This window comes from Neodiprion fabricii, chromosome 5 (genome assembly GCF_021155785.1).
Source record: "Neodiprion fabricii isolate iyNeoFabr1 chromosome 5, iyNeoFabr1.1, whole genome shotgun sequence".
In the NCBI taxonomy this organism is placed as follows: Eukaryota; Metazoa; Arthropoda; class Insecta; order Hymenoptera; family Diprionidae; genus Neodiprion; species Neodiprion fabricii.
The window spans coordinates 16,147,345-16,171,956 of NC_060243.1; the positions used below are offsets into that span (position 1 = coordinate 16,147,345).

The 24,612-nt window shown below is 35.7% G+C and overlaps 3 protein-coding genes across 9 annotated transcripts in view; 1 reads left to right on the forward strand and 2 right to left on the reverse strand.

Annotated features, from left to right (window-relative positions):
- LOC124182688 (guanine nucleotide exchange factor DBS-like) overlaps positions 1-19,348 on the reverse strand; it is a 42,440-nt gene extending 23,092 nt beyond the window's left edge. For 2 of the 5 annotated variants that reach the window (XM_046570255.1, XM_046570254.1), the window contains exon 1: positions 18,825-19,348. In XM_046570255.1, the coding sequence (XP_046426211.1) occupies positions 18,825-18,981 (157 nt within the window). In that variant the 5' untranslated portion in view covers positions 18,982-19,348. Of the gene's footprint in view, positions 1-11,312; positions 11,941-16,181; positions 16,342-18,824 lie in introns of those variants that run through there. The other 3 variants (XM_046570258.1, XM_046570256.1, XM_046570257.1) reach the window with 3 other exon arrangements.
- LOC124182703 lies at positions 4,276-8,639 on the reverse strand. The gene is made up of 4 exons (XM_046570289.1): positions 7,997-8,639; positions 7,431-7,566; positions 6,969-7,175; positions 4,276-6,645 (listed from the first exon to the last, which is right to left on the reverse strand). Exons 2-4 carry the CDS (start codon positions 7,557-7,559, stop codon positions 5,614-5,616), a joined length of 1,368 nt encoding a protein of 455 aa, XP_046426245.1. The 5' UTR covers positions 7,560-7,566; positions 7,997-8,639; the 3' UTR covers positions 4,276-5,613.
- Positions 19,349-21,529: 2,181 nt separating the features above from the next.
- The window catches only part of LOC124182686 (cell surface glycoprotein 1), a 37,318-nt gene continuing 34,235 nt past the window's right edge, over positions 21,530-24,612 (forward strand). The window contains exon 1 of one of the 3 annotated variants that reach the window (XR_006870836.1): positions 21,530-21,704. Coding sequence is in view for 2 of the 3 variants with exons in the window: in XM_046570250.1 (XP_046426206.1) it covers positions 21,698-21,704 (7 nt within the window). In the remaining variant the exon portion in view is untranslated. The remainder of the gene's footprint in view (positions 21,705-24,612) is intronic. The other 2 variants (XM_046570250.1, XM_046570251.1) reach the window with 2 other exon arrangements.

The following is a 24,612-nucleotide window of genomic DNA, read 5'->3' on the forward strand; positions in this document are numbered from 1 at the left end:
CGAAACGATTATTTAAAATTTTTATTTTGGGCTCGAAAAAACGAATGCAAGATTGAAAAGGTTGTTGGTAATTCTACCCGAACGCGATTTGATCCCAATTTCTGACGGAACTGAAATAATTACGATCTTTTTCAGAAAGGATAATACCAAACGGCGTTCAAGAATTTTTTTTTCACCAATAATATCAGGTCGAAAGTGACAGTATTCCGAATACATAGCGTACAATCCTGAATTATACCCCAGATCAATATGTTTGGATTAAGGATATTTCACCCAGACGACACTCGTTTGTGAATTCAACGCACACCGCGTGTTGTTACTTGTCACAATAGCATCCTTCAAAAAGATTATTCTATATTCTCGGATATTACCTACACGGACATGTTAACGAGGGATTCTCCGTCAACTCGGCCACTTTTTTTCGACCATCTTAGATCTGCCCCATAATTGGTTATATCAAAGTACTACTAAAAGGTACTCTATGTGAATTTTTTCAGATTTTTTGATTCATTATTTGAGAAATTGGCGTTTTTTTTTCAAATGAATATATCTCGGAAACTTGAAGTAACTGAAAAAAAATGACTCTACAGAAAAATTGTAGTTTGTTGTTAGCTTTCGAGAGGAATTTTTTAAAAAATTTTTACGTTCCGGTAACGCTGATTTTTTACCAAAAAAGGAAGAAATAATTTTTTTCATTCAAAAAGGACTCTTTTTTTTGCTGGAAAAGTTACAGAGTCTTCCAATATGTGTGACAATATTGCCAAAAAATCGCCAGAGTGGCACGGATCGAGGTTCTAGGGTAAAAAAAATCAAGCCACACAGATTAATTTTTTTATACCGGAACTTCGACCGAATTTGTGTGGTTTCATTTTTTTTTACCCTAGAACCTCAATTCGTGCCACTCTGGCGATTTTTTGGCGATATTGTCACACATATTGGAAGACTCTGTAATTTTTTCAGCAAAAAGGGTCCATCTCGAATAAAAAAAATAACTTCTTCCTTTTTTGGTAAAAAATCAGCGTTACCGCAACGTAAAGATTTTTTCAAAAATTCCTCTCAAAAGCTAACAAAAAACTACAACTTTTATGTAGAGTCATTTTTTTTCAGTTACTTCAACTTTCCGAGATATATTTATTTGAAAAAAAAACGGCAATTTCTCAAATAATGAATTAAAAAATCTGAAAAAATTCACATAGAGTACCTTTTAGTAGTACTTTGATTTAACCAATTATGGGGCAGATCTGAGATGGTCGAAAGAAAAGTGGCCGAGTTGACGGAGAATCCCTCAAATACAAGTATATATTTCATACATCTCTAGACTCGAACGTGATTCTTGAAATATTACAAAATATTCTTGCGTGGTAAAGAAAAACGACTCAATTAATATACCGTAAGGATCTCTGGAAGCAGGTGTTCCGAACCACTCGAGTAATGCCTGAGATGACTCTGTGTTTTATGAATTGATCTTTGTCATTTCGAGAGAGCAAAAATCGGCGATAGTGTTTTTTTGCCTGGCAAATCGGTAGAATTTATATATCGTAATCAATTAATTCTGCTTAAAAAATTGGATCTTTCGATTAATCGGTTGGTCGATAAAATAAATCAGCCGTTAGAGTTAATCGTTTAGTCGAACAACTGTTTTCTGCAGTTAATCGTTTTTAAAAATAATCGATTAATCGCACAGCTCCCATTTATAGGGACATTTTTTACTTGGACGGACTTACATACATACATGCCTTCAACTACACGGAATAATTTTTACGTTTGAAAATATTCAAAATGGCGACAATGGCGGGTGGTTAAATAAAAAGTAGTTTTCTTTTGGCATCGGACGGTTTTCTGGCGAAATGTGTGATCAGAAAAAACCGAACAAAAACATTAAATGTGATTTTAAAGCCAATAGATGCATCATAAAACTAGAACTTGACTAACGATAAGACACATTTTTAATACATTTCTAGAAGTAGAAACTTAAACAAAAGTGCTAAAAAGTGATAATCTTCAGCTTTTTCTGATTCAACGATAACTGTTTTTTCACTTCTGATTAAAAATTCGAATATGTACTCGATCCAAGATCTAGTTTCGTATCTTATCTTGAAATCTACTTTTATTTTTCTTTTTCGGACCAGCCATTTCGGGCTAAAGTTACGCAACGTGAAAAGAGGCCATTTTTTAAACCGACTTCTATGGCCGCCATTTTTATTATTTTAGAACGGAAAAATTATCCCGCATACTTGAATGTATACATTATTTTTCAATGAAAAAGGAAACGAGCGTGTAAATACAACAAATTTACCACACAAGAATTCCTTCAAGATACCCTTGAATGTAAAACAAACAGAATGACCTGCTCCAGGTGTTGACTGAGTACATAATGAAATTTGTTTGAATTGTTAATTACGAATCAACGTGTCCATGCATTACAAAGGTAGGACTCGATGTGAGAAATCTTGTATGCGTAATCACTTCATAATTATTATGTGTTCGACGACACGTTTCGTATTTAATTAATCCGGAATACACGCAGATTATTTCTAATAAATTTCAAAGTGGTTAATGCCTGAAGCAATTTATGGTCATCCATATTTAAATATGAATCGGCCGGACCGTCTGAGTCAAAAGTTGGGGTAGGAGAAAAAACCGTTTAAGAATGTCTCCACTAACGTTATTTGGGCCAATGATACTCACAGGTAAAAACACATTTCCAGTATGAGATGTAAATGAATGCGAGCAAATTCGACTAGCACTAAGCTATGACGTCAACAATTCTAGAAAAAGGTTTTGTAATTGGAACGGTCAAAATGACTGAATCTGCTGTATTTGGTCCGATTTGAACGCTTTTGTGCTCATCCTGTTTTTGAAACTGAGCAGTATTCTTGAAATATCATAAATTAATATCGTATTACATTAATCCGACGTTTTTGCATGTATTGTGTGCACGGAAAATAAAATTTGTTGATTTTACAAAAATGTGATCGTAGAAATGTGGTTTCACTTGATAGAATTCGTTCCTTTTAACCACTTTTTTGTTGAATCAAGTAACATTTCTTACGCAATGTTTGATCACCGTATTTGGTAAATTCAACAAATCCTTTCTCTGTGCAAATATAATATATTATAGTTTCGAACGGCTTCGAATGGTGTTGACGTAAGAGAAAAAAAGTCGTTGAACTTAGCAAACGTGGCGACCAAATACGACGAAAGAAATGTTTTGGTGATTCAAGTTATACGTAGATATAAATGTGGTTTCATTCGACAGCAAAAAATTATTGTACTGATCAATTTTTTCTTCAATTAAATTACATTTCTTTTGAATCCGATAAACATGTATTTTCGAGCTTCAATGTTTGGTAAATTGAAAAAATTCTTTCTCTGTGTTTAGATAAACAGTGTCTTATTATCAATTTGTACCAACTTCGTAAGTGCAAAATTTCAAGATTTTGTTTTATTCTTTAATATATTTCACAGTTACAGTTACAAGTTATTAAACGCCTCGCAACCGCTACACGGTAATGTTTAAATTCAGCTGATGTGCTTAAATGGTAGTAATATTATTCCATACAGCACGGAACATATCAATTAATAACCATTTTAATTGGAATATTTCAGAAAAAAATAATACTCGTGAATATTTTCTGATAATTCGGTATAAATACTTCTAGAAAACATTTTTTGTAATATTTCTAAAATAGGAATTTATGCTGTTTGAAAAATACTGAAACAATGCTCAAAGATGACCGATCCGTAGTAACGTACAGATATTGATTCAAACAAATTTCCAATAGATTCAGATCCAATGTAAAAATACGAGAGTAATGAAACCATTCTAAGAGACAGGTTCAGAACTTTGTATTATGGTTAAATTTTCGTTTGAACGATCATTAAATAATATTATACATTATGTATATAATATTCGGATGATTAACATATCTTTTTAAAGTTCGACTCCCGATTCTCTGAATCCGACAGCTCCAAATGTCAAAGGATTAGACTAGAGTACAAATATACAGATCAGTCACTCATTGACCAATAAGAGTTTACTTTTAATTTAAATAACTTATAATGAATTATATATTTAGATTCGAACTGATAATTCGTGTTTATTATTCAGCACCTAGCTGCATTGTGATAATAGATAAATAGTGGTTATATATATTATACATATTTATAATAGCGCTTAAAATTTGATCACAGTTAAAAAATAGAATAACTGGAATTATGTGCTAGATTGTTTGGGTGTTAAAATTGACTTGAGAATTAAGCTTCTTTGAAAAGAAAACACAATTTTCTGGACACAAATAAACAGCATACGACTTGAAGGATATGTTCGTAGAGTTCATATTGTCACATTCATAAAATTGATGAAATTAGAGTATCTTTAGTTAGCTCGAGTTTCAATCAAATCAAGATGCTTTTGAATTTTGATCCACCATATGGGATTTACTACTCACAATTCTGAAAATCTGACACCGAATTCCCCTTTCCCGAAAAAAGTTCATACACAGTTTTCCCTTGAATGCAGGGGATTTTGGATTTCATGCATTAGCATGATGAAAATTGAGCGAAACAGACAAATATGAACAATTACAGAGCACTTTTAGTTGACATTTTTCCACATATTCCAATAATGAATTTTTAATACAGGCAAACAAATGAAATATATGGTTCGTAATTTGCAATCTTAACATTACACAAGTTAGTTTGGTACGTCTTATATCTCTTATCATCAATAACTATTTTGTACAAATAGTAGGACTGCACGATCAACCAATAAATCGGCTTTAATTAACCAATTAAATCGGCTCTTCCAAATTATCAGTTTTCCAATAAATCGTCTTTAATTAATCAATTAAATCGGCTCTTCCAAATGATCAGTTTTCCAATAAATCGGCTTGGATTAATCAATTAAATCGGCTCTTCCAAATTATCAGTTTTCCAATTAATCGATCAATCGACCCTTTCGATTTATCGTTATTTCGATTAATTGGTTAACCAGCCCTCAATTTATCTATGTTTTAATTAATCGGTTATGCCCAATCTACGTGCTATGATTATGGTATGATTATGTTTACGTATACTTCCATATTGTTTCAGCTACACGTGCGTATTATCATTGATTGACATAATCATACCAACATAATCGTAGCGTGAAGACCAGGCGTGAAAGTTGAACACCCTTGCAATTTTATAATACATACCTAAGTGTTATCAAAGGCTGGGAATAAAATGTCTGAGTGTCTACTAAAATGTGAAATCATAATTCCTCTCTGAGAATTCCATGTTTTTAGAAGTTTAGCAAGTGCATCGCAGACATCACCTTAAAATGTGAATTTTCAAAACAGTTAAAAACAGTGTTCTGAAGATTTTGTATTTTGTTTAGAATTATCGAAACTAATGTAAATGTCGGATACGCGGCGTTCGTGTGGAGACGAAAAAAAAAATTAAGTGGAAAAACAAATTTTTTGCTGTCTTAAATTCGTTATTTCAAGAGTTGCATAAAAAAAAGTTTCCTGATTATTTCAATAATTTATTGAGAGCTCCATGTTTTCCATGATTTTCCAGAAAGTGATTACTCTGAATTTAATAGGCTGCTGAATAAATCTTCGAAGTCTATCACTCAGGACAACGATTATTGGCTACAGTAAATTGCGCGGCTGAACTCTTGACCAAAAATCCATCTGAAGTGAGCTGATAGCTGACTCCTTCTTGCAGTTTATTGACAGGAGTTAAAAGATATGCGCCATTTTGCTCAACTGTAGCATCAGCAATGACCAGCGGAAGAAGGTCGTTTTTCCCCACAGACTTATCCTTATTGTCTCTTTCCTCTGCGCCGCCTTTCGCGGAATTTTGATTGTGACTGACTTGTCCCTTGACTACAAATTCAACCTTGGCAAATTTCACTTGTGGAAACTGAACCTTCATGAATCTCCTGAACGTTGAATATCCCATAACTTTTATGCTGGGTGACAACTTTCTGCAGTACTTGCTGTACAAGTCATGGACCGTCTTCCGCGTCATGTCGGAGGCGAGGTGAAGCGGTCCTTGCTTTGCGCTGGCTTTCTGCTTCGCCTCCTGCTTCGCCTCCTGCTTGCTTATAAAGCTCTTCAGGAACTCCGTCGCTATTTTGTATATATCAAGCGAGAAAGTGTTGTGTGGAACTTTTCCATGGTTCCCGTGAACCCGAGGCGTCACTCCATGGGTGACAAGGTGCTTTCTGATCCTCTTTATCTGGTAGTGAGTGCAGTTTTCCAGGTACAAAAAGGCATCCAAACATACTCGGCGACCCTGATAAACATACTGCGCCCTCAGCCTTCGTCTTTCCGTGTGTCTCGCTGTCAGCGACGGGTTCGTTAGGCAGGCCATCGTCACTCCCATCAAGTACATGTCGTGCTCAGCTTTAGTCAGCTCCGCGATGTTCAATCTGTGACGGTAAACAAATTCTGGATTCAGTCCCTTGAAGCACTGGTCATCTTGGCACTCACAGCCGCGTTTAAACCGCTCCAATACTTGAACCGCGTTGTCCTCAAGGCGTGTCGGTTCGAAGCTAGGCTCCCCTTCCGATTTAACTCGTTTTTGTTTTCTCTTAGTCCCACACTTCTTCTTTGGGATTGTTTTTCTATGCTTTTCTGCTTCGTCACACGTCAACTGTAAATTTTTATAGCATATAAATATAATGTACAATATAACAATGATCAAGGAAAATTTACGGATTAAATTGCTTTTTTATTTTAAGGAGGTATAAACGGATAGACGGACAAAAGATGCGTGAATTTTTGAAATTTATATCTCAACAAACAATTTTGCAATTTGCTTGCGGTTAGACCACTACTGTCTATAATATTCTTGAAGGCAATTGTTAATGCGTTCAATATTCTATTATTTAAAAAGTTGGTTTCTTTCTTGGTTTCAATAATAAATCTCGAAGGTGTTTCAAAGCCTAGAATAAGCATGAGTTGTTTTCCAAATACCTCGTGCTCTTGTTCTGAGCTGTTGATAACAAGTGCATCATCAGCATTTAAATTCATTATCTCATCTGCTTCTTCATTTTTTAATGCAAAAGGTGGGTCCTCAATCGTTTTACCGGGCTCCTTTTGAGATTTGGTATTACTTTTTTTCAAGGTGTTGGAAGATTTCTTAACAATCCGATGTTGTTTCTTCTGGATTGTACTAGGAGACTGAAACAAAGAAATTACAATGGTTTGTTCAATGCAGACTTCATTCACATTCACCTGTAATTATAATATATGATGTACAATAAATTTTTGTTACAATATCGAACTTTGTATGTTATAATATAAATTGAGCAGTTGAACAATAAGTACATGCTAATTAACTACGTAAAATTATATTGATTCAACATCACTGTGTAGATAATTTAAAAATGAAACATTCGTAGCGTTTCCGACGAACTCCCCAGTAACGATACTTACGGCATTATCTTCCGTCTTTGAAGTTTCCTCGATACTTTTACCAGCATCTTTGATGCGTTCGACAGACAACAATGTATAGAGGACCTCGCTAGCCTCCGTCTCGCGATCGGTTGGAGAAATACCTGCCATCTGGTATCTAATATATTATTAGACTACAATTTGAGTACAAAATAAAATTATATTTTTTTATATATCTGTTTATTTTACTCTTAGTGAGCAGAAAATGGTCAAACAGATATATAACAATAATACAAATAGCAACTATAGTTTAAAAATTTTACTGCAGTTATTCTTGAGAAATTGAAATAAACATAAGCAGTTTTGAAAACAAGTGCGTTTTATGTGTAAAAGGTTTTCGAAAATTAAAGAACATGTAAAGCCACGTTATTGGTCAATATTGAAAGTCAACCAATCGACGGGTTTCACTCTCTTTTCGACAACCGGTAAATAAAACGCACTTAACGTGTACAAACGTATTCGAGTTAATGGTCGAGAATCGCTGGCACGCATCGCGAGACGCACAATTCTCGTCTCTATGGTCACAGATTGATCGGTCTTTGACTTACCTCTATTTTACCTTCAGAAGCGGATTTTTGGCCATTAAAACAAACGTGATCAATAACAAGCATTCAGTCCTTGCTTATACGCCTCGAACGCACTTGAACAAGCCCGGAAACGCGATTATTTTCATTAAATTCTGGATCCACAACTTGTTCGGAAATGGCGAACGCGATGCTCGCTGAGCTTGGCCGCCTCGATCGAAGTGGGGGGAATGTATCAGGGCCGTATGAAAATAAGGCGCAGAACGGGCGACACTGAGGTATCCAGTTACTTCATTTTTCCGCTTTTACTTGTTCTTATTCAAGAGTTACAAATTGTCACTGGCAGTTCATTGAAGTTCGTGAAACTTGAGGTGTAAAATATGTCTTAATACGTGAGTAATATAACGCGTAATACATGTAAAAGTTTTTATTAATCGTACATCACGCATTCTAGGATGGCAGCTGTCCGTGAAAATTCAAATCTTTCTTTTCGATGTTCAATAGTTTTTACACTTGAATATTTTAATCAATAACTTGATACTACAATATTGGAGCGAGGAAATTAATAAAGGGAATAACATAATTGACATGTTTTAATATTTTATAGTTTTACTGATATTTTTACGCGCATTGGCTGAAGAATATAACAATCCGAAACAATCCAGTGCTGAAATTTACAATAATTTGTTACTCAATTATTTAAATAATAATGTATGAGTCAAGTCAGTTCGTTTTAGAATAGATTCTATCACGTATGCATTTAATTACGTTGGCGGATTTTAGTGAAAAGGGCAAACGGGTTTGTAAAATGTAAACAACTTTTGTACTATCTGGTGATTGTAGAATTGTAGAGTTGCACACTGCTTGCAGATGCCATAGTTTTCAGCCAAAGGAAAGTCAGGGGAACTAGTAAAATTACACTCACAGCGCGCTCATTCTATAAGTCGAACTGCTATAAGAAGACAGTAGTATATAATATCGTCCAACAATAATGTAAACAAATTATATGATATCTCATTTATAGTCATTTTAATATTGCATTATGTAGTCACTAAAAAAAGTTCGGGAAATTACTGAAGAAATCATAATAAAAAAGAAAAAATATTGGAGTTAATTGGACAGTTAGTCGTGAGTAAGAACTTTGAGCTGCAAATATATTTATTGTTAGAGTGTTTTTATAAATTTTCCGAACTTTTCGTAATAACCACACAACCACAATAGAAATTCTATCTTTTTCCACAAGTTTGAAATCAATTCATTGCTCAGGTGATGATAGCAACCCAGCATGAAAGTTTGAAATACGATTTGGTTACTCCGTCGGTAACAATGTGCAGTATCTAACGGTTGCCAAATAAAAAATCATTGGTTCATAAGATTTCGGTGCGCAACTGGAGATACGTTTTGAATCAGCTATCAGTGCTATCAGCAATTTTGCATCTCTTGCACTGTCGAGTTGTCGACTATCTCTGTCGTTAAACTGCAAGAATTGTTCATCGCGCTGACATCTGGTTTCGAGCTATACGAAGCATATTACGTTTTCCTTACACTGAAGGAATTAGCATATGGTATATAGATTTAAAGCAGTATGGAAAGAAGAATCTCACGATGCTTGCATAGATGGGATTTTCAATTAATTGTGTTTCACGCCCTGTTCCTAATATTCCATGCAGAATAAAAGAATATGGAGTGATAATAGAAGAACGTACACTTAAGCTTACTACCTGAAAATAAGAGAAGAGAATAGAAGCCACTTGGGGCATGTTAAAACATAATCCAACGTATGTAGTGCAGTTTTAATCGACAGCGTTTTCAACTAGCTGCATTTTCAATGAATAGAACCAACGAAAGACTGATGTGCTAAGAAAATTGCAACCGTTGTCAGTGTGCACCGAATGCGGCCACTTAAATCTCATATTCCTACGTTTTTCACTTACTGCACTGAGTGATAAAAAATTACACTTGGATGAAAAAAATTATCATTTGCGTTTTCAAATAACTGTGCTCAATGCAATTTCGCAAATTTTCCACCTACGGCAAGCAAAATACTAGAGAAAACGCGCTCAGTGCGCACTGAAAGCATCGAGTTAAGAACAAGTTCATCTCACAAGGTTGAATTACTAGCAGTAAAATTAACGTAATGAAATGTTGGAAAAATTCACTAAATTGTAACTTTACAGATACTTCAAAGGTGTTCTGTTTTCAGAATGTGGGAGATATGTTTTGCTTTGTTAGGGTTCACTGAATTTTAGATCATCCAAAAATGGCAAAATCAGAATTTTTCCTAAAAAAGCATGATTAAATTAAAATTTAGAACTTCAATAAACATTTCACTTCAATATTCTCGCAATATTGATATGAAATAAAATATGGCGATCTTAATGTTACACATGTCAGATAAAAATCAAATGGTAAGCGCGCTATCTTCAGGAGCATTATTCAAACATGAAGAATTAGTAAACCTAAATTGTGGTAGACTTTGGTTTATTAACGTGTACTGTAGTGTAAAGTAGGGCTGTGCCATGTTTCGGTAAACCGAAATTTTTTGACAATCTTGTTTAAAAATATTTCGTCATAAAGATCGGTTTTCAATACCGACACCGAAATATCGATATCATCATTCCGAAAGTTGCAACTACCGATACCAAAATACCAAAATTCCGTAATACCGAATCACCTAAGTATCGAAATACCGCAACTCTCAATTATCGCGATCATAATATCGAAATGCAAATTCAAAAAAATCGCATATTACATGGTTTCACGGCACTATCCATGTTCCATTGCTTACTACGGACAATCGTCGTATAATGTTGTATTTTCAAATAATTCTACCACCTTCTTAAATTATAGACCGCGGAAGAGTTTGCGTTCTAAACAATGCACTTGGATGGGTCAGTGACACGAACATTCAGCTACTTGCTGCAATTAGATGCAACAGTTTGTAATTTTATACGCTCTTCAATCTTCACTTATTCGGTATTTCGTCTTTAGTTCAATATTTTATCGGTAATTTAGTATTTTGTTGGTTATGCACTATTTTGTCGGTACTTTAGTATTTCGATACTTACCGGCAGAGCAGTATTTCGGTAAACCGAATATACCGTGTACAAAATCGATACAGGAAATCGGTATAAAATTTTCGATTCCGCACAGCCCTAGTGTAGATCACTCTAGAAGCGTACAACCACGGTGAAGCGATAACATCACGTGTCATGTATTATCGATCACAGTGTTGATCACGGACATACTTTCGAAAAAACCTCAATGCCCGTCGAAAAATCTCTCGAAGCAATAAAAATTACGAATTGATAAAATAAAAGATACATAAGTAATTTCTAACCTGAAGACCTGGTACTACAGTGCTGATGACAGGGGCAGTTACAGCTGTGCGACGATTTCCCATGTAGAATCATTGTGACCCTAAGGTTTTCAGCTCCGCACTTATCGCACTGCATACATGCGTATGATGCGCGTAGGTGTGCGTATTTATTAGAATCCACACGAGCACTCTGCTAACATCTTCCCTATACTTCCGGTATGTCGTTTGTCTTTTTTCTATTCCGGCACTGATTTGTAGTTGCATAAGACAATCTGGTGGAGGTAGTTAATGTTGTCACGGCATAACATCGTACCTAACCTTTTTCTTCTTGGTCCTTTCTTGTATATATCCCCAACGGGTAAGTACCAATGTAGTCTAGCGATTTATATGACTCGATTTGATTATTACTTACGGCTGGTAATCGAATTCGTTATTAGTTCGTGTATGCGAATACTCACGAGTCAGCGATATTCTTTGATCGAATATATGATTTAAGCGAAATATATTTATTCATCAGTTTGTCGGTTTATTTGGGGCAGTATTTTATTCGACATCGTATATAATCTTGAAGTTTGCAGGATGATGGTAATAGGAAATACACGAAAACTTCACAAAACACAGGTTAGGCACACCTTCACCTGGAAGCACACTGTAATAATAAAATATCAGAGATTGATTACCCTGATGCTAAAATTTTCAAATACTAGTTTCGTTTTTCAGACCAAATTCACAAATAATTAATGCTACTTTAAGGGATTTAGAAACGATAATGTTAAGCGTGCTTTCGCCCATTCACAATATTACCTTTGGTAGAAAAGGAGATCAAGTCTTGTCGTAAGACGTGAGATCAAGTCATTACCGCGTAATGTGTTCAATAGTCTGAACGTTATTATCACAATCGTACATATTATCCATAATTAGTCTAATTCTATGAAGATGGGATTTGGTCAAACTGTGATTATATGCCATTCCATTTACTGAATAGCTAAATTCGCAGTCTTTACCTATCAACTCTCCTTTTTCCAGAATAAATCTATTCGTTTCAACTATAATTTTGTGGTTATATACATGTGTTGATAAGATCTTTCCGGACTGCCTTAAAACTTCCCCTTAGAACAATACTTCCTGTGCTAATTTGTCAGTCTTTTTATTCCCTCAAATGCCAATAAGTGCTGGAGTCTAAATAAATTTTAAGATCAGACCTTATTCGGCACACGCAAATATCTTGTGTTCGATATCGAAAATAACCGGATGCGTGTTTGGATTAAAGCTGCATCCTGATAACGCAGTGATCAAACTGAAAGGAATCTGAACGAATTAATAGTTCCATCCGTTTGAATTGAGTAAAGAATAGAACTATTTTGAGAATCGCTTCTGCTGCAAAAATCAAAGCATTATCATTGATTCTCATTGTATGTGAGATGCTAAATTTAGGAATAAATAACGCTGTGCCTGTTCTTTTTGCAATATTTAATTTAGATCCACCTGTAAAAGCTATTACAAAATCTTTCTAATATTTCTGTTATGAATGTTCAAAAAATTCTTTATCTGTTAAATACAGAAGCGCAATTGCATTATTTCTAAAGAAGATGTCAATTAAGGACATGCAACATCATAGAACATGGAATCCAAATGCAGTATAACTCTTATCAAGCCCTTATACATCATAAGCATGGTAACTTCTGCAATGGCTCTCAATATACTAACGAGCTTATTCGATTTAATTTTAATACTATTTATTTAATGTTTCCATAATAGCTTGGAGTCTAAAAACACTCCTGAAAACCTAACCGATCGTTGATTGTGAATAATTGTATCCTTGAATTTTATCGTCGCCGGGTTCAGATTCACATTTTTTTTTTTTTATAAAAATATGTAACTGTGTTCTTGTTTCTGGTACTTTTCAGCCTTTTAATCGCACCCAATTACCCAAGTTCTCTAAAGCTTCTTCCAACAGCAATAACGACGTCTCATTATCTAAATTGATATCGTAAATAACCACGTCATTTGCAAATGTTAAAGTTTGAATCTTATTGTCAGTAAAGTTGCCTATCCATATTATATAAATATTGCACAAAATAGGACTCAGGTTTGATCCCTGAGGAAGACCCATACGTCCATCTTTTTTTCATCAACTCTCGTCCAAAAGAGGTATAAAGGATAACGATGGAAGGAATGTCATTGACACATTCCCCTGGAAAACTGTGAAACAAGCAGCTGGCAACTTTTTTTTAGAGAATTTTAAAACATATATTCTGAACAGTTTGATTAGAAATCAAATCTAATCCCACAGAAGCTTTGATTTTTGATGTTCGACTAAAAAGTTTAATTTTATCGAGCACAAAGTGATACTTCTAAATCTTCGTAATAATAGAGAGAGACTCTTGAACCATAAGTGGAGAAATTGTATTGAACGCTTCTTGCACTTAAGGGAGGTGTCCCATTTTTCTGCTAAAGTGAGGGTTTTTGCAGGATTTAATAAAAACGAAACTATGCAATGAATTACTCTCAAATACATATTTAGCGTATTTCTATTGATATTCCAGGTGCTCAAAAACAAGAAATGGTCAGTCATTTTTATGAAAAATTCTGTATGCTGACCTTCCTTATTCGTGACTCCGTGCAAAGTTCCGCGACCGCGGGTGTGCAAGATTTATTCACTTCCGGTAGTCTGAATATCAAAAAAACGAAATGGCATTTTGGTTCGTACACATGTAACCATCATTCAATGAACAAGCACGAAAAAAAAAATTTTGGGACGGAATAGTCACGTGGCAAACTCAAATGGTCGGTTTTACACTAAAAATTGACTGAGTTTAATTTTTGTATAAAAAAAATATATATATATATATATATATATATATCAAAGGTATCGCTTTTTCCAGTCATTCAACGATAAGAAGATGTTTACTCTGTATGCTGGTATAACTTGAAGTCGGTTCTCTGGTTTTTCAAATATCGCGCACTCCCGTTGCAAAAAAGCTGTTTCGAGAAAAACGCGTTTAAACTTTCAAGTAAATTTTACAGGGATCTGGAGTACTTGCGGTGTTAACTAATTTTAAGTCAATTTTGCGAAGTTTTGCGATGAAATTTGGCACACATATTCTTAACACTTTGAAGAATGAAATAAGGCAAAAAAAGAAGTGGAACACCCCTCTCAAGGATCATCTTTAGAATATATCTGATTTATTATATATTGCCTTAAGAGATTCATTTCTATTTTGAAAGCTTTTTTTGACAGCTTCGTTTTAGGGCTAAGGGATATATAACATTTTTTAAACCCTCTAAATTTTTCGTTTTTGAAAGCTTATCGCATTCTTCACTGATATTTATGAATCTTTAATATATTTGGTTAGGTGAATTATCGCGATATAATTTAAAGGTTATTCTACGCTATCCAAGATATCTCGATTTTCTACTGTTTTGAATTGAAACTGTTTCTTAATAAAGATCGTGACTCTTCCTCCCATCAAATCACCTCCTCTGTCCTTTCTAATAACGTTGAAATTTTCATAATCAATTTTTTTTATTTTCTTCTAACCAAGTTTCCAGCAAGCAGATAATGTCACATTGTATTAAGAAATTTTGAAAACCACACCATCTGCTAAATATACTTCTACTACTCCATTCTTCCATTTTGACCTCTTTATTCATTAATTACTTTTTCTCCGAGTTTTGGAGTTTCACCTTAGCCTGCTCCAGAATTTTAACTCGTTTGAGAACTGTATCCGATTGCGAATCCAAAACCGGAATAAGTTTATCCATCACTAAATTAACGAAATGATCGAAACTTCGGACCATTGGTTTTATAATGAGATCTCTCTCTTCGATCCGCGGTATTCACCATTGTCTTGATCCGCTACCATAATATTATCAATATTACTCTCTTGAAAAGCACGACGACTTCTACCCTGAAATATCTGGTTAATGGGAGTGTTCAAAAGTTGTTCAGTGAATACAGAGCCATTATCAAATGAAATCTTTGTTTCGAGTATTTCTTTTCTCTCGCTTTAGGAACATTTACCTTGTGAGTTCTGAACACCCAACATTCTTTATCAATGGCAAAATGATTGTTCGAAAAATGAACACATTTGCAATCTCGGGCCTTATCTTTCACTAAGCATTCACCGTAGTCATTTCTTCCAGTACATCTCGCACATTTCCGTTTACCCTACATTGCGATGTAATATCAACGAATCCAACGCATTTTGTAGCATCGTTCAATTTATGAGATTCATTGTAATAAACAGAAATGTTTCGAACTAAGTATTAGATAACCACGTTTTTGAAATGAAATCCGTTCTGAAAAATATTTCAATCCTAGAAGAGTTAGTTTACGTGATAGCATTGTTTTGATCTGTATTTTTCCATGGTATTCTCTCCACATGCGAAAAAATTTCCAAAGTATTACCCAAGATTTGATTTCTTCTTCTAATTCCTCTGTTAACATATTTGTATCCACATCTTTGATTGAGTTCCTAATCTTACACAAACATCCATCAGGGATTAATGCTCCCCACTCTTTGTTGCTGTCCTCTACAGCAGATTCAACCGATCGGTTGGCACCTTTATAATTGTTAAACGCAATTTTCGCAAAATTAGAATCTGATGGTTTGATATACTTTATACCAGAATGGTATTTTCTAAATTTTCTACCAAAAGCCATATTGTGAATATTTTCCAAATTACTCCCCTTTTTATCATATAATCGTACAAGAAACGGACCTGAGTCCCTTTCTTCGTAAGTATTTATTAATATTCTCCAAGATGGAGAATTTCCGTGTCTAATAATTTTGAGACCTTCTCATCATTCCGTCTTTTCATAAACCCCACTGGGAGAAACGGACATATTAAAATGAATAATTGAAATGTCAACAGAAAAACACTTACGAAAGGATGCAAGCCATCAGACCCGAGCCAAGTCTCTACAGGATTGAAGGGTCTTCCAAGATTTTGATCTCCTTTTTCATTCGCTCTGTTTTGTTTCGTCAACCACAATTCACAGATCCTCCCCTTCGTTTCTCTGCGTATTGAGCACGTCTCGAAGTCGCTTCACCAGCAATAATAATAAAAAAGAAAAAAAAAAGGAACAACTTCACGTTGTAATTTTATTCGATCTTTAACCAAAGATCAATGTATTTGAATAAAACTAACAAAGATTTAACACACTGCAGATTTTATTCATAACTTAAACGGTTAGGTGGCAGAGAGACACCCGTCAGCAGCAACGTCTAGCTTTCGAATCGTGCCTAACCTTAGGGTAGGTTCAGATGGACGCGAACCACGAACGGGCATCGACCAATTGGAATTTGGCCCACTCGCAATTTCGAGGATTCTCATTGGCCGATGGTACTCGGAGCTCGGCGTCACTGTCTCCCTCTGAACCTACCCTTAATCAATAAATTTCGGTGTACCCTGTACGTACGCATATATGCCGTGCCAAAACGTGATACCCGGAGCATACTTCTTCCCGCTGCTGGTCACCGGCTGTTTGACAACGGCCATTGACCCCACCACAAGGGTCAAAAGCTGCGGGAGTGGTGGTATGTCGTTCGGAGTGGGGCAAGGCGCAGACCAATTAGAATACATTGCGCGACGCCGCAAGCCGGGGAAACATGTGACCGTCAAATTGCGCGCGGGTGTAGCCTTGTGGCTTGTCGAAAATCGCGCCACTCGTTTTTGATGCTCCCACGAGTCGTCTCGAACGTTTGAACGAGGACCCATTCGCTTGGAAATCGAAATGGAAATGATTTCAATCCATTGACATTCATTTACCTTGACTTCCAGTGATTTTCCAGTGTTTCAATCAATTTTTAGTGACTTCCGGATTGAATAGAAGAAGTAATCGCAACTAATCACCCAGAACGTTGGAAAGTAGTTGAAAATCAATGGAAATTACTCGATTCACTGGTGATCAAATAAATGATTTCAAATCACTAACATTGATTTTCATCTTGTCATATGATTTACATTGATTCCTAGTGTACCAACTGATTACCATTGGTTCCCAATGATTTTATATCCTACTGGGCGATTTCCAGTGATTTCCGGATTAGATCGAGTCACAGTTAATCATTGCAAAACGCCAGTAATCGACTGTCTAGAACATCACTGAGCATCGTTTGGTAAATTGCAAATCAACGAAAAGAAACAAACCAAGAGAAACCGCTTAATATCGGTGTTAAGATCAAGCGAAATCATTTTCCATTTACCGCAAGACTTAAACAGTGATTTCCATGATCTCCAATGCTCGTCCCGCGATTTCTTCAGCATTATCACGTAATGTCAAGTATAATTCTCAACTATTCTCACAATAAATGATTTGACCTTCTCACAATTGATTTCTCATCATTTCAAAAAAAGAAAAAAAATTCATTCGGGTCCTGTAATCTCCAACTCTATTGTCAACTTTTGAATTTATGACTGCTTTGAGCGGATGGCACCTCGCCCCGAGGTGCTTGCGAGAAATTGCATCAATTAATGCTTCGGCACTCGAATCGACCCAACTTTACCGCTGTAACTGAAGTGGGGATAATCGATTACCGCGGTTTGGCGTCGAGTAGTGGAAGCTTGAACAGTTTGATTTCAGTCAACGCTATTGTGGTCTACATTATATTATGGTCAGTCGCTTCTGCACATCTTATATTCGCCAATATCATGACCTGACCAATATCATGAACTGCAATGTTGCCGATGCGACCGTCCTGTAGATGCCATTCAAGAGGAACGACTGGACCGTTCGTCCAGAACTCGACAACAGCTTTTTCGAGCATAACGAACTCGGCCAGCCACTGATGCGGAAATAATTTATTTGCTGTTCGTCAGCCAGACGAAAGGCCAAAATGTTTCTGCGCAAAATATTGGATTGAGTACCCAGGGCATAGAATGGTAGAACATGTTACACTGAGTACATACAGTAACAATGGCTCAAGGTGATAATTAAATGTCATGTCCATTCGTCGTTGCGTAATCTACGCTCTTGTATTGTAACAATACACTGAATACACTGCATGCTAAACTGCTTATAGTCCGTTTATTCGGTTCAGGCCATTGGCGTATGCATTGAAAATTGGTGTAAAAAATTCTGGGATGAAAACATTGGGCTGTTTTTGGATTAAAGGAATCTCTTCGTTGGTTGAGCAAAACGGACGGTTGAATTCGAAATCCCGTGATGTCTTCTTTATGAATAATTAGTGCCAGGTGAATGAATATTTAATCGAGAAACAGTTGAGACATTGATTGTAACTACGTACAATCTGTATAATTTACAACGTGTCTACAAGGACACAATGAAAAGAAGAGGGTGACACCCTTGCTGAATAACTCGGCGCACAGCGCAACGAGCATGCGCGTTGATGCAGCTCGCATCAATTTTTAATAGTTCATACGGCATCAATTGTTATACTTCGCTTGACGAACTTGAAATATCCACATCACCTACAGCTAATGCATTATCCCTGTTTCAGAGAGTAGAGATAATTTAATGTTCAAACCCTAACACGAGTATCATGTATTTTCTAAGGCAATTCTTACCAGCCTCAAGAATTTCCAGATCGAAGTTCTCGATACTGCTGGCATTGTTGTTGCTCCGAACTGATCTGTCCTCCATTGCACGAGTAGCACTTCTTTTAAACTGTTCCAAGAAACTGTCAATTTGATTCTCAATGCTGGCTGCTGGTGAACTGGCCATTTTATAAATATATATATTATTATTAACGATGGTATTTCATCAAGTTTTATTCAAATTTGACGCGGTTTATGTTTGTCTATCGTGTCTGATAAGTGGGTGTACACATGTGTACATAATATGCATTTCCACTTTTTTGACGAACATACATGTATAATACATATGTATATATGCGGTGGATAGGCGCGTGTTGACTACATTTTAGCGTTACTGGATAATGTTGATGTTAACGAGTCACTCCATGATATTACTGCCGCCGCGTAACATCGGTTCATCGCACTGCATGGCCCCGGTACAATGTTACAAATATGTTTATATTTGAATGTCAAAAATTCTATACAACTGGCAGACCAGTTGCCAATTGTTCCACGACTTCCATGCGGCAGGTGTCGCGGCAGGTTCGCATTCCCTCGCTGGTACGCATGATTTGATAAAGATGGCGGCACAAGGAAGGAAATTCAACCTAGCACGGCTCACCAACCGAGCAAACCGCGGATCGTGGATACTTGTTCATGGCAAACAAACACACTTCTCGCCGAAGGCCCATTCGCCTAAGAAAGTCATAAATTCGACGTTGGGAAAACAAATTGTAAATCAAAGGAACTTGAACTCAACATTCACTCATATGCTTGTAATAGTTTTAAGATCACGAGGAAGCAATCGAGATATTTCACTGAAGCTGACTTGCAAGTCTTGTTGTAAAGGATAAATTGTTTCGATCGATCATCAATATCAATTTCTAGCGTTTTCCATTGGTTTCTATCTTATCATGGGATTTTGTCGATTGCCAGTTTACCAATTACCGATTTTCATTTATCTTGAACGATTTTACAACCTTTCAGCTGGATTTCCGTGGTTCTATTCAATCTAAAACTCGGTGGAGATCACCTAAAGCGTTGTATAATTATTTGGAATTAATAGAAATCATTTGATACATTGGGAACCAACGAAAATCACATGATAAAGTAGAATTCAGTCTATAAATCATTTGAAATGAATGTCAATGAATTGAAATCGTTCTATGATTTTCTATCGAATGACCCCTCGATTTTTTCTCTCGAAACAAAAAATACCTTTACAACTTTTGGACTCTAACGAAGCCCTTTGTTCTCCTCAAAAAATACTAATTTGACCACAAACCGTGGAATATGTTGTTACGATTTCACACTGACACGAGTCAAGAATTCATTCAGATGCTAAATGTGAAGCTTAATTTGTCCTTTTATCTTCCGTCATTCTTTAGTTCGCGGTACCAACTAAAATCACTCGGTCACAGATGGATAATTTTCAGCTGTTCTATTTCAAAGTAAGGAACGGAAAAAATTGTTGATCATTTATAACAGATTTTTTATGTTACTTTACAGTATAAAAATGTAAGTATCCCTCGACACAATGGAAAACTATGAGAATACCTTATAACGGCTTCAATTATATTTTTTCTCCAAATGACAACTCGATATGAACATTTGTAAAACAATTCTCAAGTATCCATTCATGCATATTTTTTACTTGGCTTTAATGTAATTGCATCGTTTTCGGAACCATAGAAAAGTGGATCATTCGTCTGATTTTGTCGAATAATTGATCGTTTTGTTCACGAATAACTCTACAAATTTTAAACATTCATTTTTTCTTGAGCTCGGCATTCAATAAAATAATCTGGTCTATACCTAAAATCGGTAAGAGTTTATATACATGATGACCTTGTAATTAAACAAAAAATAGATTATTGCCATCAACATTTATGGTTTCCAGACGTTTTCTTTACAAATAATCCACTTTGGACAAAGCTTTTTTGTCGAACAATTGAGTTCTCGTTAACCAAAATCATTTCAAAAAGCTTTACATTTCCAAAAATTTGTGGAACAATTTGATCTATATTCATGTAAATTTTGATAGTATGGTCCTTGCACTGATATTCATCGAATCATATTTTTTCCGTCAAAGCGACATTGTTTAAATCAAATTAAATGTATTCAACTTTATCGGTAATATGTTTTGACCTTGAGGAATTACAGGCGTGTGGGTGGAAATCGTTCTAGGTTAATAAAAATTATACAATTTATTCTTTCATTTATTTTGAACACTTGTGTAAAATTTGGAAACGGTTGTCTGAACCATACCGGAGTTATTGTACTTTCAATTTTTCACGAGTTTACATTGATCCTTATTGGAAACTGTCAGGCTTCATATAAAATCATATACAATCATGAAAAATGAAAAGCAAAGTAAATCCGTTATGATTGAGACAATCGCTTTCAAAATTTATGCAGGTCTTTAAAATCAAAGTACGAACAATTCGTGTAATTCTCATTAATCTAGCGCGATTTGAATACATCCTCAAGATTCACTAAAAAATTAAGTTCACTCGATGATGCGAGGATATTTTCTTTAAAATGTATATTCGCGTGAATTTTGAGCGAAAGAGATAATTGAAAAATTCGCCAATTCCATTCTCCTTGGGTTCATTTTTAAATCTTGCACTCGAAGCCGGATTGGCAGTGTCGGCGAGTTGGTCGGTCGGTAAGGCTTGCACACTTGCACGAGACTCGGTCGATAATGTAGAACATCACATCACGTCGCGGTTCGTCACTCGTGTCGTGGCGCTGACAGAGAGAACACTTCTGTCAGTTACACGGGGTCTCTCTGAGTCGTGGGTGTGTTCTGAGATAGATACTGGAAAGAATTTAAAATCGTTTGATTAACAAGACCAGCAACAATGGGCGGTAAGCTTCATATCGTACTAATTATCACCAGCCAACCGAGTCCGTCTGACATTATCGATTTCATTCACCACTTCCCTAACCAACTTTCGGAGAGGACCCGGCTAGTTTCGGTCACGGTCATGGACATGATTGGGGTTAGACCGATTCCCGCTGCGACCGAATGACCTTCAAACCGAGACGATTATTAGTGTCGACGCTCACAAACCCCGCCGGTCCCATGCTTGATTAAATAACGATTAGCAGACGGTTCCTCTATTTTATTTTATCAACAGCGTTTTTTTCCTTCATACTATGTACTCGCATTTCAGCTCGTGGTTTGATACATGCCTGGCTATGTTGCTCGGATCACACGTTATGATAATTATTCCTGATTAGCTGATCGCGTGGTGTTGCTTAGCGATTTTGGCATAATCGTGTCGCGTAAACTATAAAACATAGTTTATAAATCGAATTCTGCACTGCATACTTATTTTGTCTAACTTGTTGAGGAATTTGGATATATTAAGCACCCTCTCGAGCTATTTTTAACAATTGACACGAGATTGTCATCTACATGATTTATGCAACATAAGGCGGACGGTGAAATTATGCCATAAACAACCGACTGACGGGTACCGGTAAAACATATTCTACGTTCATGTTTGTAGGTTAATAGTATCTTTATAGGCCGATAATCTGTTAGGGGGGAAAAGGAAGAACATTAGTACGTGTATCGCGTATTTAGCATATGTATGCGTTATTATTTGTATGAATAAAATGGATACATAATTAATGATGGGAAATGTCGTACGTAAAGAGGTGATAGCATAACGGATTTCTATCAAGCAAATCATTATTTCGCAGTTATAGGATTTTATGAAATTCAATGAGCCGTAACAAAGTTAAATATTCACTCATAATATTCGACAAATTCAACTTGTTCGAAGTCATGCTAAACTTGCAAATTAATGAACGTTCTTCAATTTTTTATGAATTTAAAAGTACAGAAGAAAGATTTTGTTCGAGCAAAGTTTTATACCTCGAAAACAATCGAAACAAAACATTTGTCGATTAATTGTTATTGTTGTACGTAATATCTTCGTTCATCTCGTCTATGATAATGAATGAGGGAGAGTGTAAGAACAAAACTGAACATACGGTAACTTCAATATTTTTGTATTATTGTTTTAATAATAATAATCAAAATTCAACTGGAGATACAAGAAAATTTTGGATCTACAACGAATGCGAGTTTGATCTGTTCAAACACTGAAAATCTGTGTGCACGTTTTATACACATCGTTAAAGACGTCTCGAGGATCTCGTGAGGCCGTTGAATTAAGACATGGTCCTCTTAAAATCGTCTTAAAATCCTTAATTTTGCATTTTTATTACAGCTAAATGTGATTATCGAGACTGACAACAGACCCCATCCTTCGTTTCTAGTACGTGATCGAAATTGAAAAGCAATTATACCAAAGTAGCGAAAACATAAAATTACTGATACTAAATGATGTTGAATATAAAATCTTGGAAACGTCATTCTTATTTCAAATTGAAAAATACAACATACGTCTCACGAGAATTAAAATAGAAAAACCGAGAACGAATCAATCAGAAAAAAAACAAGACAGCTCCTATTACATATCATCTGCTGTGATTTATCTATCGCGTTAATTATCGTCTCGAATTAGTGCGGTGCTTCAGCTTGCAGTATGTTCCAATTTTATTCCTGGGAAGAGAGAAGCTCGCATTTCTTCCGATCTTAAGCCGGCAAGCGATGAACGTCGAGAAGTAGTAGATTTGACTCCAGGGTTTATTCCTGGCGTTCGCAGTGAAACGGCCCCCTGCCAAATGCCGGATATTTCGTTGTTGGGATATCTCGTATTTTTAAATGTTGTCTTCCCGTATTTTTTATCTTCTATCAGGCCAAAAACACCGCTGACGTATATTTCTTACGCGCGAATTAAGGGGGGAGCCTGCTTTAGAGGCTTCATAAAATCTATTTTTTTTTTTTGCATAAATGTCTTCCCAAACTATCCAAGAATGCGTCCCTAAAATTTCAGACGCAAATTCGAAATATTTTCGGAGTTACAGAAGAAATAGTGAGCAAGTGTCGAGCAGGTATACGAGCGGTTTTTTAAAGTTTTTTGAAGAGTCTGAACCAGTTTTTTGAAGTTTTGAACCAGTTTTTTGAAGAGTCTGAAGGGCAACTCTATGGACCAGGAATCGCTGATTAGCATATTAATGCGGTAAGTTCAAGAAAATTACGATTTTTTATGTACGAAAACTTTGACGCACGATTTCTCCGTTTTTCTATTTTTACGCTTTTTCCTAAATGGCGGGAAAGATAGAGAAAAAACTAAACGTCCTATCGAAACGAGACAAATTGCATTGTACTCGGGATGAAATTCTCTTCTAGTTGAACCTAAAAAACCTTAAGAAAGTTAAGATTAACCCACTTTTTAAACAATCTAAAGTGAATTCTTTTCCCAAGAAAAATGAATTTTTTTTTTAATTTGCGAAAAATTGTTGAATTTTTCACTTTTTGTGGAATTTTCTTGTTTTAGCTAGAAGCTATACTATTGAGAAGTAAAAATTTTTTTGATTTCTTTGTTTCAGATGGAAATTGCGACCTGCATCTTTCCCGCCGCACGACAAATGCATACTCGAGACGCCTCGGTGAAATGCTTGTACCGGGTATAATATGACATGTATCCTAATGAAAAAAATCGAGAAGACTGTTGAAATACATAACAATAAACCCTGAAAGTTTCGTTTTAAACGGATATTTCTTTCCTTCCCGAAAAAATCCTCGAAAAAACCGATTTTTTGAAGCCTCTAAAGCAGGCTCCCCCCTTAACACGTTCAACTATTATAAAAAAAAAAAAAAACGTGTCTGCTTTACGAGAATAAATTGATAATTCCA